Source organism: Bombus fervidus, chromosome 14, assembly GCF_041682495.2.
Source record: "Bombus fervidus isolate BK054 chromosome 14, iyBomFerv1, whole genome shotgun sequence".
Taxonomy (NCBI): domain Eukaryota; kingdom Metazoa; phylum Arthropoda; class Insecta; order Hymenoptera; family Apidae; genus Bombus; species Bombus fervidus.
Genome location: NC_091530.1, coordinates 8,980,227 through 9,000,369, shown reverse-complemented (window position 1 = coordinate 9,000,369; position 20,143 = coordinate 8,980,227). Strand labels below are relative to the sequence as shown.

At 30.1% G+C, this 20,143-nt stretch overlaps 5 protein-coding genes across 8 annotated transcripts in view; 3 read left to right on the top strand and 2 right to left on the bottom strand.

Moving 5' to 3' along the window:
- Nucleotides 1–20,143, bottom strand: part of Rpl32 (ribosomal protein L32) — a 253,542-nt gene that overhangs the window by 10,270 nt on the left and 223,129 nt on the right. The gene's annotated exons all lie outside the window — the stretch shown is intronic.
- Khc (kinesin heavy chain) lies at nt 329–10,860 on the top strand. Of its 3 annotated transcripts, XR_011801543.1 has the most exons (15): nt 330–992; nt 3,880–4,021; nt 4,134–4,307; nt 4,401–4,669; nt 4,759–5,005; nt 5,083–5,319; nt 5,393–5,739; nt 5,825–6,028; nt 6,110–6,253; nt 6,335–6,619; nt 6,707–6,892; nt 6,968–7,171; nt 7,279–7,573; nt 7,671–7,841; nt 7,942–10,860. XR_011801543.1 is itself a non-coding variant. In XM_072016318.1 (14 exons), exons 1-14 carry the CDS (start codon nt 834–836, stop codon nt 8,074–8,076), a joined length of 2,970 nt encoding a protein of 989 aa, XP_071872419.1. In that variant the 5' UTR covers nt 329–833; the 3' UTR covers nt 8,077–10,860. The 3 variants fall into 3 exon arrangements, 2 of the variants coding, with proteins under 2 accessions (XP_071872419.1, XP_071872420.1); XM_072016318.1 differs by lacking the exon at nt 7,671–7,841 and having other exon boundaries at nt 329–992; nt 8,000–10,860; XM_072016319.1 differs by lacking the exon at nt 7,671–7,841 and having other exon boundaries at nt 333–992.
- LOC139994054 (uncharacterized) lies at nt 11,342–13,993 on the top strand. The gene is made up of 5 exons (XM_072016347.1): nt 11,342–11,410; nt 11,499–11,641; nt 11,774–11,904; nt 11,997–12,188; nt 12,259–13,993. Exons 3-5 carry the CDS (start codon nt 11,825–11,827, stop codon nt 12,380–12,382), a joined length of 396 nt encoding a protein of 131 aa, XP_071872448.1. The 5' UTR covers nt 11,342–11,410; nt 11,499–11,641; nt 11,774–11,824; the 3' UTR covers nt 12,383–13,993.
- On the bottom strand, nt 12,432–16,103 carry LOC139994051 (uncharacterized). Its single transcript, XM_072016341.1, has 6 exons — nt 15,700–16,103; nt 15,516–15,633; nt 14,869–15,225; nt 14,508–14,786; nt 14,069–14,367; nt 12,432–13,993 (listed from the first exon to the last, which is right to left on the bottom strand). The coding sequence occupies exons 1-6, from the start codon at nt 15,789–15,791 to the stop codon at nt 13,174–13,176; spliced, it is 1,965 nt and encodes a 654-aa protein (XP_071872442.1). The 5' UTR covers nt 15,792–16,103; the 3' UTR covers nt 12,432–13,173.
- On the top strand, nt 16,613–19,740 carry Rpt6 (26S proteasome regulatory subunit Rpt6). The gene is made up of 6 exons (XM_072016342.1): nt 16,613–16,813; nt 16,886–17,030; nt 17,120–17,530; nt 18,238–18,464; nt 19,028–19,303; nt 19,382–19,740. The coding sequence occupies exons 1-6, from the start codon at nt 16,796–16,798 to the stop codon at nt 19,520–19,522; spliced, it is 1,218 nt and encodes a 405-aa protein (XP_071872443.1). The 5' UTR covers nt 16,613–16,795; the 3' UTR covers nt 19,523–19,740.

Sequence of the window (20,143 nt, the reverse complement as noted above, 5' to 3'; positions counted from 1 at the left end):
TAAAAAATATGGTCATATAACCTACAAAAGTATAATTACAAATTTAGATTCAAATTGAACGACTTAAAGCATTAGTCAAGAAGAAAGCAATATTTGTAAACTAAATTAAATGAAAAATGTATTATGCAAAAAAAGAGGTTATATAAAATAATTACAGACATTATGCCTAAATTTCAGATATACCAAATGATTTATAAACATTATAAGTAAATTATAATTGATTTTCAAGGAGGAATATTAGCGTCCTACAAAATGACCAAAAAAGTATTTGGCTAGAAAATGGAATAAGGATCCGACGCCCACGCAGGTTACAGCCCTGACAACGTATGTATGATATCCGCCGACAATGCTGTTTCGTGTGCGCAAACAGGCAAGTCGTACGGCGCGCGCGCACGTTTAGTTCGACGCGTTTGCGTTAAACTTTGTCTAGACTTCTCATCGATTGGTTTTTAGAGTACCCGAAGTATATTCAAAAAAATCACTTCCGTGCTTCAATATAGAGTAGTAGTAATGTATTGGTAGAAGAGGACTGGCCGCGTGTCACACCTTATATCGTCCATGTTTCTTCACCAGTCTAACATAAGTACGATCGTTGATTCTCACCTTTGCACACGCAAATCAACCCACCCGCAAAATCATCGAACAACGGCAGCCATCTTTGCTGGCTCCAAAACGGGCTGTGGTTTGTGACAGAGAAGACGGTAGTGGTTCTTGATGCGGTTCACGCGACCATCTCGTCGCCTATGCACCCTACGAGAGATCGGAAATCATTTTTAAGTGTGACTAATCAGAATAACTAAGGAACTCGTGTCACGAATTCGAGCTACCGAAATATGGCAATGGAGACGCCGAGGGAGCGTGAGATTGCCGCGGAGGACAGTATCAAGGTAGTCTGCAGATTTCGACCTTTGAACGACTCCGAGGAAAAGGCTGGCTCGAAATTCATCGTAAAATTCCCATCCGGCGGCGAGGATAACTGCATCTCTATAGGGGTACGTAGATTTTACACACGTCATTCTCGTTTTTAGTTATCACATTTAGTTAACCGTGTTCAGCTTACGTGTGATGTCATCGTGCACAGCTGACAGCTGCTCTCTCGGTCCTTCTCTATATTCAGTATATTCTATCTGTAAACCGTCATGTTATGCATTTAACGCCGATTAAAGGAATCCTTCGATCGACGCACCGGATGATTCATTTTTGTTATTTTCGGCGAAATGGAGATTTCATTCCGCCTCCATCGGTGCTTCGTCGAGCTGAACGATTTCCTCACGTTGACGCATCTATTTCAGCGAATGATTAAACCGTAATTTCGAAGTGGATACAGTACCGAATTGTCTACGATCGAACTTCTTTTTCGTTCATCGACGGTAGTCAATTGTCAATTTAACTACATATATATATATATTTTATGGCGTTAAAAATTGTTGTTGGCCTCAGATTCGTCAAATACAAGTTCAACTTTGTGAAATGTTTGAGATCGCATTCGCTACAACTTAATTTAATGAACGATCTCATGTTTCTTATAATTATTAAATTTTTGTAAAATATTTCCACTACCTATAGCCTTAATTCCTTTTTATCCTCATTATACCCTTGCAGAAAATATATGTACACTTCATGATTTTTTTTATATATTACGATTTTATCAGCTGTACTAATAAATAAATCCTCATTTTATAATAAGATAGATAAATATATAGATTATCAAATCATTTAAGTGATTAGGACTTTTTTAATTGATAGTCAGTACTTTTAAATATTTGTCTTTCTATCTATCTCTTTCTTGCATTGTGATCTTATTGCTTCTATATAAACAAATAATTTAATTTTTGTAATTGTATATAATTTTGTATTAAGAATATTAAACAGATATATAATTATATATTATGAATATTTGTTAAATTTATTATTGTATATAGAAATTAAAACTATTCCTAATGATATTTTTACTTTTGTAGCATGCAATTTGAAATGATCCGACATGTATTTTTAAGTAGATACATGTTCGTGAATGTACCATTTCATATAGAAGTCTTTTGATCTTGGAGCTCAGTAAAGATATCGCTATTGTTTTAAAAGGTTCCTGATACAAAGCTTCATTGAGTGCAATTGTTCCCCTTTTTTCCTATATTCTTCCATATTTCAAAGGGACTTACAAATACATATGTAATATATAATTTTCTCTACAATATTTTATTTGTGTTTCACACTGATTCGTGAAATATGTAAGATAAAAATAGAATTTTAATAAAGTTAAGGTATTGTTATTTATTTAAAATTGGCAAAGATTTGTCTTATGTCATTAATTTTTTAAATGAATATTATTTAAGTACATTTTGTTTAAAAGTCTCAGGATACCTAGTCAAATTTGATAAAAACCTGTAAGTATTATTGAAATCAATAAAATATTAAAAATAATGCTATATTTTACAGAATTATATATATAATAACAAACATGTTTAAAAACATAATAACTCTATACTTTACCAAAATCAATAGAAATTAGTCATTTTTTCGTCTATATATACCATGTGTATTTTAAGTATCGTATTTACTAATTTTGGTATTTTAGCAATTATTACTTTTTTAATAATTTCTCTATTGATATTTTTCTTTCTTATCTTTCATTCCCTTTATGTAATATTTCACTTCTGTCCGTCATTGTGGATATTTTTGTTTCGTACTTTTCGTCCTAACACACCCTATAGTATTCCGATAAGGTTAACATCAGCCAATAGCTACTTCACCATTACATTTATTTCTGTTGTATTTAGTATTTCTTCTAGACATTTTTTACATATCTTCGCTAGATACATAAGATGATTATCATGAATGAAATAGTTTCGATTAATGTAACAGAGATTACGTTTGTTTGTGCAATATACACAAATATCTTTTTCTTAAAATTTTTTTTTTTAACAAATTGCTCGTTGTGTTGTTTTCGGTCCAATTTCCAATTCGCTTTTACATAGGAAACATTTTCTATTTTTATACATTAATTATTATTTAATTCTTAAATCAAACAAAAGTCCGTCGCTCGGATTTAAAAATTACAAATTTAGATTTATTCGTAATATAGTCTTCTAGTGACTAATGTTGATGATTTTTAGCGTACTAAAGTCTTTTTTAGAGTTGCGTACCTTCAAAATCTACTTTCCACAAATCGCGAAATTAGTTTTATTTGTTATTTATCAATTTTTGCTTTTGGAGTAGTTTTTCTTTTATTACGTTTACAAAAATCGATTCTCAATTATTACCTTTCTCATTTCAACCTGTAGTTGCGAAATTATGTATCACAGGCTATAGACAACGGAAGAAGTTCTCACTTTCTTCAAAATTTCTCTTGTAGAATAGCCTCTTCTCCTGATAAAAAGACTCTCTCAGAACACTTCGCTATACTCAAGTCTTTTCTCTTATTATTAATATGCGACGTGCACACGAAAAGTATTCAAAACGAAGTGATTTCAACTGAAGCTTTGAATTAGCTAGAAAATTTAATTTATGTTTCTGTAATTCTATAATATGTTCTAAATATTTGTATAAATCAAAAAAATATGCGAACATAGCCATCGTGAATTAAAGGAACGGAAAAAAATGTTCTGCTCACGGCTATCATAACGGAGCGTATCTCTAATAATTCACATATATTTTTCATTTTTGTAAATTTTCATTATTCGGACAATGAAATATTTTATTGTCATATAATCAACCAATGCGTACTAATACATCTGTAAATTGTATTAATAAAACTATGTAATTCGAACAATTTAAATTGTACAAATATCATATGAAAGTTTATCAAAATATGGCTTCATTTTTTAAAACTTTTGCATAGTAGCGTATATTCTTTAATTTAATATTGTAATATTATTTTAGGGAAAAGTATATCTTTTTGATAAAGTATTTAAGCCAAATGCTACTCAAGACAAAGTTTACAATGAAGCGGCTAGATCAATTGTCACAGATGTGTTGGCAGGCTACAATGGCACTATTTTTGCATATGGACAAACATCTTCAGGTAAATTGAAATTTTGTATTAAGTAAAATACATAAATATGTGTTATTAGTTATTGATATCAAAGTTAAGTTCTAATATGATTCTGCTAATGAAATATTTATGTGTGAATTAGGAAAAACGCACACTATGGAAGGTGTTATTGGAGACCCAAATAAACAGGGTATTATTCCCAGAATCGTTAATGACATTTTCAATCATATTTATGGCATGGAAGAGAATTTGGAATTTCATATCAAAGTATCGTACTTTGAAATCTACATGGATAAGATCAGAGATCTTCTTGATGGTAAGAACTTTATTATTCATTTTACTTATATATCTAACATGAAAAATCTTAAAATTGTTACTTATAATTTTATTATAAATTTTTCATTCTCAGTGTCCAAAGTGAATTTAAGTGTGCATGAAGATAAAAATCGAGTACCATTTGTAAAAGGTGCAACAGAACGCTTTGTATCTAGTCCTGAAGAAGTGTTTGAAGTGATAGAAGAAGGAAAATCAAATAGGCACATTGCTGTAACTAACATGAATGAGCACAGCTCACGTTCTCATTCTGTATTCTTAATTAATGTAAAACAAGAAAACTTAGAAAACCAGAAGAAGCTATCAGGAAAATTATATCTTGTTGATTTAGCTGGTTCAGAAAAGGTGACTTACATCTAGTCTATTAAATCTATCATTACATCTACTCCCTTCTCCTCAGAATATACCTGTTTTATGTTTATATTATATTTTAGGTTTCAAAAACTGGAGCAGAAGGCACTGTACTGGACGAAGCAAAAAATATTAATAAATCCCTATCAGCTCTTGGAAACGTAATTTCAGCTTTAGCTGATGGAAATAAAACTCACATTCCTTACCGTGACTCAAAGTTGACTAGAATTTTGCAAGAATCTCTTGGTGGCAATGCTAGAACTACGATTATTATTTGTTGTTCACCAGCTAGTTTCAATGAATCAGAAACAAAGTCGACTTTAGATTTTGGTAATAAAAGAGATCTTTATTTTTGTCTTGACTAAATATATGAAGTTTCTCGATTATATATTTAATTATTTTCTTAGGTAAACGAGCTAAGACTATAAAGAATGTTGTATGCGTTAATGAGGAATTAACGGCTGAAGAATGGAAGCGTCGCTATGAGAGGGAGAAAGAGAAGGCAGCTAGATTGAAAGGAAAAGTTGAAAAATTGGAGGCTGAATTATCTCGTTGGCGACAGGGTGAAACAGTTAAACTCGAAGAACAATTTAATTTGGTTGAAGCATCAGATGTTACAACTCCAATTAATATGTCCATTGAGGGTACTATACAATTTACTTTATAAGAATGAGAACGTTGTGACATATATTATATAATTTATAATGCTTTCCACAGGTAAACTTGACGATGGTCCAATGCCGGCCACTCCTGGTGGCAATTTGATGGCTGGATCTTTATCTAATGAAGAACGGCAGAAACTAGAAGAAGAACGTGAAAGACTTTACCAGCAATTGGATGATAAGGATGAAGAGATTAATCAACAATCGCAATATGTTGAAAACTTGAAAGAACAAATTCATGAACAAGCAGAATTAATTGCAACTGCAAGGCGTGAATACGAGAAACTTCAACAGGAGGTAAATCGAACACAGCAAGAACATGAACGGGCTAAGGAAGAAGTAAAAGAAGTTTTACAAGCATTGGAAGAGTTAGCAGTTAATTATGATCAGAAGTGTCAAGAGGTATCTTATGTCAATAGCTAATTTCTTATATTATCTGTACTGAAAGATATGAGGATATTATTATATTATATATACATTCTTACAGTGTGATATTAAAAAGAAAGAAACAGAAACTTTGACAGAAGAACTTTTAGCAAAACAAACAACACTGAACAGTACTGCTTCAGAATTACAACAATTGAGAGATATGTCTGCACATCAAAGGAAACGTATTGCAGAAATGTTAGCAAACTTCTTGAAAGATTTAGGTGAAATTGGAGTTGCTATTGGTGGCGATGAAAATCTAAAGGTAAAAACTGATTTACTACATCGTTTAAAGAATTTCTTATAATGCAATTACATAAAGTATTACAAATCTCATATTTTATAGGTTGTGCCTACAGAAAGCAATGGTAAACTTGAAGAGGAATTCACAGTGGCAAGGCTATTCATTAGCAAAATGAAATCAGAGGTGAAGAATTTAGTACAACGATGCCAAGGATTAGAAAGTTCCCAAGTAGACTGTAACAAGAAAGTAAGCGTTCGATTTCGTACTCTTTGAATTCATTATATTTGATTTTTACAATATAACGCTCATTGGTCAATTTTATTTTAGGTTGCTGAATATGAAAAAGATCTGGCTGAATGTCGTTTATTAATTTCTCAACATGAAGCTCGTATGCAAACATTAACGGAATCAATGAAAGTGGCGGAAGCACGTAAACGTGCTTTGGAGGAAGATGTTGATGCTTTACGCGAAGAATGTGCCAAGTTGAAGGCTGCAGAACAAGTACAAGCAGTTACAAACAAAGAAAAAGCAGAAGAAAAGGAAGCAGCAACGAAAATGAGAGTAGCATTGGAAGAGCAAATGGATCAATTGCGAGATGCTCATCAGAAACAAGTAAATATACATTTTACATTACTATATATTATTGTTATTATTATGAATAATTCAATACTAAATATTATTATTATTAATTGAATGTAGGTCGCAGCGCTTAGGGATGAACTGTCTGAGAAGCAAGAATTGATCAGTGAACTTAAAGATTTGAACCAGAAATTCACATTAGCTCATCAGCAAATGCAAGCTGATTATGAGCGATTGAAACAAGAAGAAGCAAACAAATCTGTTAAATTGCAAGAATTAATTTTACTTAATGAACGCCGTGAACAAGTACGTAAAAATTTGACAAAAGATATAGAGCAATTAAAAGTCCAAATTTCTGTAATTGTTAATTAATTTTTATAGGCTCGAAAAGATCTTAAAGGTCTGGAGGAAACAGTAGCCAAAGAACTTCAAACATTGCACAATCTGCGCAAATTATTTGTTCAAGACCTTCAGACTAGAATAAAGAAAACTATGATCGCAGAAGATAACGAAGACGATGGTGGATCACTTACACAGAAACAGAAGATTTCCTTCCTTGAGAATAATTTAGATCAGCTTACGAAGGTACGTGATTGAAAAATTCAGTAATTAAAATTCCAAATTTGGTCGCTGAATATTTTTAATGCGTAATTATACTCTCCATCAAAACACTATCTATATATTTTTAATAGGTTCATAAACAACTTGTGAGGGATAACGCTGATCTTCGATGTGAATTACCCAAACTTGAAAAGAGATTGCGAGCTACGATGGAGCGTGTAAAAGCTCTGGAAACAGCATTGCGAGATGCCAAAGAAGGTGCAATGCGAGATCGTAAACGTTATCAATATGAAGTAGATAGAATCAAGGAAGCGGTTAGACAGAAGAATCTGGCTCGTCGTGGACCTAGCGCGCAAATTGCTAAGCCAATTAGAGCTGGTCAACACCATTTAACCAATGTTAATGCTATTAGAACAGGAAATCGTGGTGAGTAATAATTTGTATAGTTTTCTTTGTTATATATAACTTTTTCCAATGCATATAATTAAGTATCTATATTTTTACTTTTACACACAAATCGTAGGTTTGTTCAATTTTGCATAAAAGGAATCGATAAAAATATTATACATTTTGGAATATATTATTTAATATACTTAAATATAAATCATATAATTTCATATAAAGAATGAAAGATTATTTAAAAGAACAAACCTTACGAGAATTTTGATTTTAATTTTCAATTCTTTTTTAATAAGTGAGTATGGGTGATTTTATTTATAAAACGTTAATTTTGCGTTAATATTTTTGGTGATATTAGTTTTGATGTTTGTTTATTTTTTCATGTTTTTATTCAGATATGGGTAACAGCGTACAGTGATCGTGAGCATAATGCCAAACCCTTCACTTTTACAGAAAACGAATGCAAGAACGCTTTCATCAATGAAAGCAATAGAGTTCCAGAGACTCTAATTTGTAGTGGATACCCATAAATGTTACAACTATATAGTAAGGGTAATAGACGTAATATATCCGCAAGGAGCACCGCCAGTTCTTTTTATTTGTCTCGAAACAAGCATGTGCTTATTAATGCAAATAAGTGCATTAAGTTATAAAATTAGTGCTGCATGTCCTATCGATTTGTAAATAGTTAATTTTTATAAATTATTTAACTTAATATCATGCACGATAAATAAAGGTGAATGTCTATCAAATAATCATGCAAAGGCCTCTTATGAAGAATATTTCATTATTTATTTCTATCAAAATTTTGTATACTATATCCTATGTCTTTAAAAAGACAAATGAATTCCATTATCATAGAATAGAAAATAAATTCCTGAAAGTGACACTAATGCAATTTGATCGACTTGTCTACAGTAGTTTTAATTAATCTGCTATCGACATTGAAGTTTCCCGACAAATGAGGCAGTACTATTTAAGATTTGGTAGGTATCGCTGACATGAAATGCGATTGGACATGCGGCTTTGAAAAAAACTGTAGGAATGATCGTGGCTTATAAGTATTTATAATTGTAAGAATTCTCTCCATTGCTATTAATACACTCGTGACAACAGATTTTTCGGACCAGAAAGCTCGCTTAACCGAGAGTGTTAAGTTTGTTGGCTATTCTATATATTATTAAGGTCCAAGAACCAATGGCTTTATGAACATTTTCGACAGAAGAATTTCATCGCTATCCTCGTTCACATTTATTTTATTATAGTACAGTTTTCATTGCATGAATCTTTATATACTCATCTAATTTAAATTAATTTATTATCGCTTATTCTTGTTTATATCAGAGGCTTTTATACTACATTTAAAGTTCTGTAGGCCAATGAAATTTGGCCTATAGGGTAAATCTTTTGTCTTAGATATACGTGTTAGTTTACGTTTCTTCATGTTGAGCTTATGCTCGGAAGTTACCTAGATGTATGTATACTGTACGTCTAATAGTGAGCTTTTGCACAGGTCTGCTTAAGTTCCTAAAACCTGTTGCAGGCCGCCGAAAATTCGCTCACACATGTATCTCTTTATTTTTCAGTGTAACAATTGAACGTAACGTTATACACATGCATTTTTTAGAAAACTCTATTCTTTAATCATATTTGTCGATAATTAATGCTTTTCAATGTGTACTTTTTATGTATTTTTTTTGTAATTGTTTTATTTATGGTTCTGATAAAAATGTACGAGCCACACGTACTTGATGTATTGTCCAGAGCAGGAGAATTCTAAACAATATTAATTTAAGATAGGTTTCTGTAAACTGTGCGCGATTAAATATTTGTTTGTGATACGTTGGAATCTTATTACGCATAGATTCCTTATGGTATGTAGGCAAAAAAGATTAACATTTTCTTTATGAATCATTGTCTCTCGTTGTTGTAGACAACAACGAAAGAAATCATGTTTCCATGTGAGATCATTTTTGTCATCTTCCGTTTTTTAACTTTTGTGATATCGAGGGTGAAATTGTGTTTGCTAATATGCAAAGACAAGTGCGTGGTGCATAATGAGTGCAATTATTATTGAAATATTTTTGTCAAATGTATGTAAATATAATCGTACACTATTACATTTATTTGGCAAATTAACAAAACAATTTTTGCAAATTGCCCTACGCATAAAAGGCTACAAGTATATATATTTAATGCAAAATACACTTAATATTACTGTTTCAAAGCCTTAACGATTATCGAAATATTGTCATACGATAATGTATTTTTCATTCTACTGTTCAACTAAGGTATTAATGTGTTCGCTGAATTTTTGATCATGATTCAATTTCTTTCTTAAGCTAGTGAATCGTGAAATAAAATATCAGCTTAGCCAACTCTTTGATTGTGAGTTTCGGGCATCGACCATTTTTTCCTTATTAAATAACATTTATTTTTATAGAGTAATGTAAAGGCATTATTGATTTTTCAACATGAAGAAAGAAATTGGACGGTACTTATCGAATAAATCTTCGTTATGATTAAAAAGTGATGAAACATGATGATGACTAATCGAGTACTGTTATATAATAGCATAATGTAAATTATGCATGTAATTTTCGAATTGACATACGTGTTTATGTTCTTTTTTTACATTGTAATTCGTATGATTCGTTCGTATAATTAAAACGGGCAATGGAGCTTGAAAAAAATTTGATGAATTTTATTGTACAAAAAAAAAAAACTCCTCCAAAATCCATATACTTGTCGGAAAAAATCCTTTTAATCGGAGACCTCCGATGTATGTATGGGAGAAAATAGAAAAAATCAGAGTTATTATTATTTTCGTAATACATCAAACATGTTTAAAATTATAGTAAAGAAAAGAAGAGAAGTAGTTAAACTTATAATGATACATTCACGCTGGAAAACAAGGATCACTGTTAATGAGGAGGTCTATAACCGCTACCGTTTTTTTGTAAACTGTACGAAGTATGCGAATGTGAAGGAAATAAATAAGTTGACAGATGTAGATATTCGTTTCATTGTTTTAGAGACATACCGAAAAATGTACAGAAAAAGTGCGACAAACTCATGTAGTTGTATCACCTGCTTTGCTACACTATGCTTTATTTGAAAAATTATTATATGTTCCATACGTGCGCTTATTTAATTAAACTCTACATCATAACAAAATTATCGCCGTTTTAAAATAAAAAAAAAGATCTATAATTGATACTCGATGGTGCATAGCGAAACCTATAAGTATCGAAGTAGGTTTACTATATAAAATAGAATAATAAAAAAGAATAATAAATTCTTTTTTCATTGCATGTCTTGTGTGCATGTTATAAACATTCTTCAAAAGCCCTCAATCAAATTCAGGTCTACCTCATTCGAAGCTGAAAATAAAATGAAATAGAAATTTTAAAAATCCTCTTAGAATTAGATGATAGATTTGTATGCAGAGTTAGAGAGAAGCCATAGTTCCAAGGTACCATAAATTATATTACATTTAACTTACACCCATATTTAATTGAAATTAATAAGAAGTTTATTATTATTACTTGATTAATAATTGATGATAGCTGCATTATCTTTTTAATAAGATACTACTTAAATATTGATTCTTGAATAGCATAGTTATTTAATAAAATAATTTATATTACATGTATATTTGCATTTATTCAATATCAAAATTATAAATATCCAACTTTCCTTATTGATTTTATAAAACCCATATGAATATATATTAATTTACTCTTTAGTACAAGCAATAATGAACTGCTTCATTCAATTAGACTTCATTATTATAATGGTCTGAATATTATGGACTGGAATGTGGAACAACAATGTTTAGATAACACATTGTCATTGACAGATGTACGAAAAAAATTATTTCCTACAAAGAGTAAACTTGATCGTGCACCAGTATTAAGTGAAAATAAATATACACCAAAAACATTGGTAGGTAATTGGTTTGAGCGCAGAGCAAGTGACATAAGCCAACCCGATGATTGGAGAACTTTATATGAGGTAGATTATAAGCCTCATGTTAATAAAACTTGGAAAATAAACCAAATTGCAAAGTGGGAAAATAAACTTATTCAGGAGGTATATGAATATATATATATATATATAAAATATAATCTAAAGTAAATTATAAAAAACAAATGATACATGATGTAATTTTTAAGTGACTTTTAATTTTTACAATAATATTTTGAAATACAATTTCATTGTAAGGGTTTACCTCAAGAACAATTTTTTGATCATAAAAAGGAATATTGCAGTAATATGACAACAACTTATGATTTGTGTTATAATATTTTACCAAAAAGTTTTAAAGGACCAAAAATTAGATCTTATAATGCAAGGTATATATCATTTTGTGTTAGTTATAAGTAAATTATCTCAGTACTTTAATGTTATATTCATGTTCTATAAAATTTATATTTTGTACTTGGAGACAGAGGAAATGGGTCCCTGAACAGGATCTGATGAAAAGTTTTGGTACATTAACTCAATTTGGCTTAAGAGAAGCATTAAAAGATGAATTGTATAAGAATTCACAAGAAGGAATAGCCAAATGTCAATGGTGGTCTACTTATAGGGAAGAAATTGGGGAGTTAAAGCTATTAAATATTGAACAAGATACTCAGTAAGTTATTATTTAATTTAAATTAAACCTATCTAATATATATCTTGATTTATATTTATTTTCATTGAAGATTTCACAGACGAAAAGTGAATTTTAATGTGCCAGATCTTAGACATTTCGAGCGTAAATTATCAGATTCTGAACAGTGTTTACACCCATTGAAAGTTAAAAATTCAATGTCACATGCAAATTGAGAATATAATAATATAAAATATATTTGTCCATTAATTAATTTGTTACAAATTTTAACAAAAATGTAATATCTCGGTTGAAGATATTACAATATTTATTTTATTAAGTTATTTTAACATCACATCTTAACACAATAAACATCATATATATTCTTACAAATACACAGAACACTTTAAATTTCATTACTTATATATATATACATAACTTTTTGTATGTTCAAAACATCTCTTTTTCGTATTCACAAATATAATAATAAAGTTAAAAAAAAAATCAAATATTATCAATACAAAGTGAACGCAATTTCACATTATTCCATTAATTCTTAAATTTGTTGAGTTACATATATATCTTACTAGTGAACACACACGGAGAACATTTTTTTATCACAAGGTTGACAGTTTAGAACGGCAATAATTAATTTTCCGTCAAACCAGTATTCTATTTTCCACTATTATGCGTTCAACTTAACATTATTGTTCAAATTTGATACTTTATAAACTGCGTATAAAAAAAATAATATTTATTTACAATTATTTATGTGAAATAAAAAAGTGAGTGATAACAATAGAAAACTTTATACTGGCAGTACATCGCTTATTTATAAATAGGTTGAAATATTATTGATTACTATCCATTAAAATAGGAATCTTTAAAATACTATTTTTTAAAATAGTAATCAATTGCTTGAAAAATAGTGATTAACTTATTTTGTAACTAATAACTAAAATACATATAAATGTATGTGGCAAATATAAATTTAGGTAGATCGTAAAAAATGTATGATATACCCTATCTAACGTAACAAAGTAGTACATAATACTATTATATTTAATACAAGTGAACCACATAAAAGAACTGGTAACCAAACGGGATTTGTTACAATAGTGGCGTGACTAGGAAACGGCTGCATTTCAGAGGGACTTCTAATATCATTCATATCCATGTTTTGTCTTTGTGAACATTGATCTATAAAAGTTGAATTATTTCTTTTGTTATTTTGAGATAATAATGTTTGTGGTGTACAAAGATTGCTTGATGCAAGTTTCATTGTTTGGTTATTAATTGATTGATTTCTTGATTCCGACAATGGAGATTGAAGACTGTATTGAGAAAAAGACCCAACAGGACTGTTAGTTTGCCTTAGTGTATAACAGGATTGCGTCGCATCTGACATAACTGAACATTGATCAAACTCATGTATGGATGGTTCTCTAGATGGGCCAAAATTAGAACCCACAGAACCAAAGCCAGAACTTTGACTGGATGATCTGGACAATGATGGTACATCTATACCTTCCTGCCAATAACCACCAGCTATCCAGGATGTTTGCATAACTGATTTTAGTTTTGGTGGTGATAAAATATTTTTTTTACCAGTCTTTTTAAAAAGCTCGGAACTTTTTGTGCTATACACTTTCGTTTTAAAAATCTTAGGCATTTTAGTCGAATATTTTGGTTTATCTTCGCCCAATGATAATATGCTTAATGTCCTCAAACTGTCATTCAATGAGTAATTGCTCTCTATCATACTCTTCTTATATACAGGTGGAGAATTCAATACTGTATTATTATTGTTAATAGACATTGGTGAACACTGTGATGCCGCATTTGTGCTATAACATAAAAAATTATTTTATTTTTTGTTATACATAAAATTAGTAAAAAATTAAAACATTAAAATTGCTTACAATAAACTTTGGGAAATTGTAGATTTATAATTTATTGCATTTTCTGCATAAGGAGACATATAATCTTTCATTGTATTTGGTGTTAACAAATTACTGGCAGTTTTGTTTATATTATTAGCAGTTTTAACATTGACATTAAGATTGTGCTTATTATTTGAAGTTGCTGTACATGAATCAAATAATACTGTATTTTTTGGAGAAGATTCAATTTTTTTAAATGACATATTTTTATTTACTGTACTTTTATAAGACTTGGGCATGACATTTATAAAACCTATGATTGAGATAAATAATATCATCTAAAACAAAAATATCTATCAATATAATCTAAAATATCTATAAATATTAATCTAAAACAAAAATAATTATTGTTGATTAATTTAATATACTAAAATTCAATTATTAATGCAGTATATTTTATTTTAATTTATTAGCTTACCATATGATACTGAGTTATATATTCCAGAACAAACCACGAATTCTGAAAATCTGTTGTAATTAATTTTATGTCTTTAAAGGGTAAGAGTATAATCATACAAATCCATAAAAACATAAGTAATATATCAGAACTTTGTTTTTTTGTAGAAGGTATCCAACAGGCACAAAATTGAAAAAATAATCCTCCAATTGGGAAGAATATGAATTCCATGTTATATACTACCATAGATCCTAATATAGTTGAAATTATTCTGCATATTAGTTCAGAATATTTTGAATTCTGCAAAGAATGAAACAATTACAGTACGAAATGCCATACAAACCTTATTATTTGTTGTAATATACTTTATTACAATACTTACTTTAGCAATTATACGAAATGGTTTTTGTTTAAATAACAACATTTTATATTGTGCAAGCCATAATGCTTGCTTATATAATACGTTATTTACTGTACTTTTACATTTTGCACACAATGGGTATTGTTGTTCTAAGCTATCTTTAAACTTTTTCATTTCATATTCATAATTCCTTTCATTTTTAGGTACATAATCAGATAATTTTGATATTTTTAAACTTTCATTCATGTTACATTGTTTGCAGAGACCATTATTTGCACCTTGATTGGTTATTGTACCCTGGTTGATTGTACAGTATCTTTTCATTTCATGTGAAGATGTCTTATATTGTTCTGGTATAGTATATGCATAATCACCATTCTAGAATTTGACATGGAAGAAAATATATGGAATAATATTCCAAAACATATATGAAATTGTAAAAGATATCATATAGGTAGCCTGTTTCTTATGTTAAGATATCCCAATAGTTTTAAAAATATTTAATAAATCAATTAATTCAACCTGGCGAAATAATCGAAATACATTAAATACAAAATTTCATTGATTTAAAATTTTTGGATATGTCATATGTATGATCTTCAACATCATAAATTTATATATTTTGAATAATATGGTCCACTGAATATTAATTGAATAAATTGACTTACCTTAGAAAAGCCATTATATTGTTCACAATATGGACACTTCCACCAATTTAGTTGTTGCCGCCAAATCTTTATATCTTTGTTGCAAAACCAGCAGTTTACTTTTATGGGCCATCTTAATCTAACATATAAAAAAAATATGACATAATCATGACTGTAATTAAAGGGAAACAGAATAAATACTTACTTAAGTTTTTGGAAGACGGTGATGATTGTGACAACTATTAATAAAATGATGGTAAATATTGACATAAAATTGAATAATAAGTCAAATTCCATGTTTTATGTGAAGAACATATAAAAACTGAGAGCAAAGTTGATCTCCCGCCGACCGGTTGGAGTATCTTCACCTTAACCTATGCAGTCACGTGGCGTACTAAATTTTTACGTCCTACCTTATACGTTGTATATTTTGTCCTTGTCATAAAAAAACACTTTCCGTCACGCGCGCTAAATTTTTTATAAAATTATAAATTAAGTAAATTGTAGCATAGTAGTATATACATTTTCCGCGTCGCCGCCTATTTTACTCCATAAATTTTTAAGCGTGTATCAAAGTATCAACTATACACCATTAGCATTCAGTCTTACCAACTACATATATGTGGAAAAACATGAAATAAGTATAATTTTGAAAAAATAAACTACAAGGCATTAAACAATAAATTTAAAGCAATATTTAGTACTTCTCGATTACTTCAGTAATATTACTATGGAAAATTATTTGTAAGTTTGATAAATGAATAGGAAGCTAAATTGACATTATAATAAAATATAAAAAAATAATTATTTTACACTAACTAAAACTAAAAAGAAGGAAAATGTATATACGAAAATCAAAATAATTATAATTTTATGAAATCATAGTCGTAAAGGATAATTTACAATGAGCGAATGTAATCGATTTATTTTGTTAAACGTTTAATAATTTGTTTTAATAAATGATATATAAGGAATTTAATTTATTAATTTAATTTAAAAATCTGTTTAAACAATCTAATCTTTTTTACTAAAGATGATTTATAAACAATGCACAGGAAATGTATCAATCGATATGAAACTGATTCTCGATAATGTTACAGCTACAGCAAGTAATCGATTCGTAAGTTGAGACCGTACGCGGTACTACGTGATCCGTACAGTGGGTATCGATGACAAGCAATTCTTGTAATATTACAAAGAAGTGTCAAGTTCTAAACTTTCTTTCTTGCTTATTTTTATAAGTAAATGGTCATATAAGATCAATTATAATTAGTAATTGATTATAAATAGTGAGTGCAACAATGACGCTCACAAATAAGGTAATTAATCGAATCCAAGCAACATGCATAATTTTACAACTATTATAGCTAGTTTTTATCCTTATATTTTAGATGGAAATAGATGAGAAACTTATTAAGGGGGAAGGTTTTAAACCGTATTACATTACTAAAATTGAAGAACTTCAATTAATCGTAGCTGAAAAAAGTCAAAATTTAAGGAGGTTACAAGCACAACGTAACGAACTCAATGCCAAAGGTATATTATTCAATTATGTTTTCATCTTTTTAACTAACTTTTATTTATGTTTGATGCATTTTGCGATAAAAATTGGTGTTTTTTTGTAGTACGTATGTTACGCGAAGAATTACAGCTTCTCCAAGAACAAGGATCATATGTTGGAGAAGTAGTTAAACCAATGGACAAGAAGAAAGTTTTGGTTAAAGTACATCCTGAAGGGAAGTTTGTAGTAGATATAGATAAGAATATTGATATTAATGATGTAACTCCAAATTCAAGAGTTGCGTTACGCAATGAAAGTTATACATTACATAAAATTTTACCAAACAAAGTTGACCCACTTGTTTCTCTTATGATGGTGGAAAAAGTACCAGACTCTACATATGAAATGGTAGGAGGTTTAGATAAACAAATTAAAGAAATCAAAGAAGTTATTGAGTTGCCTGTTAAACATCCTGAATTATTTGATGCTCTTGGGATTGCTCAACCTAAAGGTGTACTCTTGTATGGACCACCAGGTAAATAATAAAGAAGCTAATTTTTAAAATCTATCTTTTTCCTTTTAATTAACATGTTCGTCGCCCAGCGTGATTCGGCTAAGTTTCCTGCGAGGCACAAATGCGGCCGTCGGTACGCAGAAGGTAAATGGAGCGACAAGCAGGAATTCATTGTTTATCGCCTTCGATTCATTGTAAAGAAAAGATTATTTATTTTTGAAATGGAGAAAGCGATAAGCTTTCCAGCTAGAGTATTCCGAGGGATCTTATGGCAGATATCTCAGATCTTTCATTTAGTCGAGAAGCATACTTGTGAGATGTACATCAGTGATTTTTTCATCCTCAAAATGTTCAGTAAACAGCATGAAAATATATATAAAAGTGAGGAGAGTAGTGATGACAGAGTTTATAACTAATGTTCGAAGTGCCCAAAATCACCCCAAATATGTTTGGAATGTTTTAACAAATACCATGCTATATAGAATAATATAATATATTATCCAGAATATAAATTAATAAAAAGTATGGTATAATGTGTTTTTAATATTTTTATGTTGTATATCCTATATATAATATCGTATATTTAATTAACTAGAACAAGAACAATGTCACCATACTTTGGTGATGGGGCCCCCACGGAAGTATACCCGTCACATAGATATGTGCGACGTGGCGACGAACGTGTTAAACTTAATTATATTATTAATAAATTTGCAATTTATTTTTAGGTACAGGCAAAACATTATTAGCAAGAGCAGTTGCCCATCATACTGAATGTACTTTCATTCGTGTATCTGGTTCTGAATTGGTACAAAAGTTTATTGGTGAAGGTTCACGAATGGTTCGTGAATTGTTCGTAATGGCAAGAGAACATGCACCATCTATAATATTCATGGATGAAATAGATTCAATTGGAAGTTCTCGTATTGAATCTGGTTCTGGAGGAGATAGTGAAGTAAGTTTTACGCATTTGTTTTATTGACCAGTCGCAGTGACGATGTTGTCACTAAGGAAAACTCGGTGTGGGTGTATTTTTTGTACAAAGAAAGCGGATTCGTTGCTCATATTTTTCGTTAGGAAAGTGAGGGTAACGATCCGCGATGCCCATTGATTATAACCGATGTTAATGAATGAGAATAGGTGGAGGAAGCCTTCTACCAATGTGGTTGACATTGTTCATGACAAAAGCCAGCTTTAGGTAGATATCCGCTTTCTCCGTAATTTGTAATAACGCACAATAAACCTAAGGATTGTTCTAAGGACCATCCATGAACCGAAAACACTTACAAGATTAGAGATTCCTTCAAGTTAATAAAATTACGATTAAAACAAATAAGTTAAAAAGCTTAAGTTTATGGTGGGTCCTTAGGTTTATTGAGGGTCTGGATAACAGAACGTGGGCCTTTGGCAGCCAGACAACGAGGGATGGCGTACGGATTATTTCACGCGACGTAACAGCATTAGATTTGAAAATTTTAGCTTAATAATGAACGTTTTTTATCAACTTTTGATACTTAGGTTCAACGGACCATGCTTGAGTTACTCAATCAATTAGATGGTTTTGAAGCAACAAAAAATATAAAAGTCATTATGGCTACAAACAGAATTGATATATTGGATCCGGCGTTATTAAGACCGGGACGTATAGATCGTAAAATTGAATTTCCACCTCCAAATGAAGAAGCGCGACTTGATATTTTAAAAATTCATTCGAGAAAAATGAATTTAACACGTGGTATAAATTTAAGGAAAATTGCCGAACTCATGCCTGGTGCGTCAGGCGCTGAAGTGAAGGTAATTAATATAACGTTTTGCAGTACGCTAAGATATATTTTTATTGTTAAAATTATCTATTTATTTATTTGTTTTCAGGGTGTATGCACAGAAGCTGGTATGTATGCTCTCAGAGAACGTCGTGTTCATGTTACTCAAGAAGATTTTGAAATGGCTGTAGCAAAAGTTATGCAGAAAGATTCAGAAAAAAATATGTCCATCAAGAAATTATGGAAGTAATTAGTTTTATACTGCAATTCATTCTTTCTATACCATTTCGCACTTTTTGTAAAACCATCTGCAAATTCTATATAACTTTGATTAGAATGTATACAAAACAAAAATTATAGTTGTAAGAAAAAATACATTAAAAAGAGTTATTAATATGGAAAAAAATTCAGTATATCATAGTGCATCATTGTAATTAAATGAAATTACTAAATATATTAATATTATATAGATTAGTGGTGTTTGTACAGATGATTCAGATCATACAGTTGATTCTCTTTCTCAATTTTAAACAGCTTGTTTTTCTTGAAAATATACTATTTTCTATAGTCTATCCAACGAGGTGGGGCAATAAACATAAACGTGTTACACCCCTCGTTTATGTTTATTGTGTGACAATGACGTTAAAATCCAAATCCACGTTATTACACTACCTGACAGTAAACCATTAGGCTTTGATTTGACGTTTGCACATGGCCAATATAAAAGAGCTGCAAAAATCTGACCACGAGACTTGGATTTGTCTTGGCCGTGATTTGAACAATATTTTAACTTCGCTACTTTACGAATTTTACATGACAATTGCCTCATCTCGTTGAACAGACTATAGAGATTTATTTCTTTTTTTGTATC

What these genes read in the sequence shown, in the direction of transcription:
- Khc (XM_072016318.1), top strand. Translation starts at nt 834, where the DNA reads ATGGCAATGGAGACGCCGAGGGAGCGTGAGATTGCCGCGGAGGACAGT. An exon ending in ATTTAGCTGGTTCAGAAAAG is followed by an intron (nt 4,670 to 4,758) that starts GTGACTTACATC and finishes ATTATATTTTAG; the next exon opens with GTTTCAAAAACTGGAGCAGA. An exon ending in ATTTAGATCAGCTTACGAAG is followed by an intron (nt 7,172 to 7,278) that starts GTACGTGATTGA and finishes TATTTTTAATAG; the next exon opens with GTTCATAAACAACTTGTGAG.
- LOC139994054 (XM_072016347.1), top strand. Translation starts at nt 11,825, where the DNA reads ATGACAACAACTTATGATTTGTGTTATAATATTTTACCAAAAAGTTTT. An exon ending in ATTAGATCTTATAATGCAAG is followed by an intron (nt 11,905 to 11,996) that starts GTATATATCATT and finishes TTGTACTTGGAG; the next exon opens with ACAGAGGAAATGGGTCCCTG. An exon ending in AATATTGAACAAGATACTCA is followed by an intron (nt 12,189 to 12,258) that starts GTAAGTTATTAT and finishes TTTTCATTGAAG; the next exon opens with ATTTCACAGACGAAAAGTGA.
- LOC139994051 (XM_072016341.1), bottom strand. Translation starts at nt 15,791, where the DNA reads ATGGAATTTGACTTATTATTCAATTTTATGTCAATATTTACCATCATT. An exon ending in ACCGTCTTCCAAAAACTTAA is followed by an intron (nt 15,634 to 15,699) that starts GTAAGTATTTAT and finishes TTTATATGTTAG; the next exon opens with ATTAAGATGGCCCATAAAAG. An exon ending in ACAATTTCCCAAAGTTTATT is followed by an intron (nt 13,994 to 14,068) that starts GTAAGCAATTTT and finishes TTTATGTTATAG; the next exon opens with CACAAATGCGGCATCACAGT.
- Rpt6 (XM_072016342.1), top strand. An exon ending in TAACGAACTCAATGCCAAAG is followed by an intron (nt 17,031 to 17,119) that starts GTATATTATTCA and finishes GTTTTTTTGTAG; the next exon opens with TACGTATGTTACGCGAAGAA. An exon ending in CGTCAGGCGCTGAAGTGAAG is followed by an intron (nt 19,304 to 19,381) that starts GTAATTAATATA and finishes ATTTGTTTTCAG; the next exon opens with GGTGTATGCACAGAAGCTGG.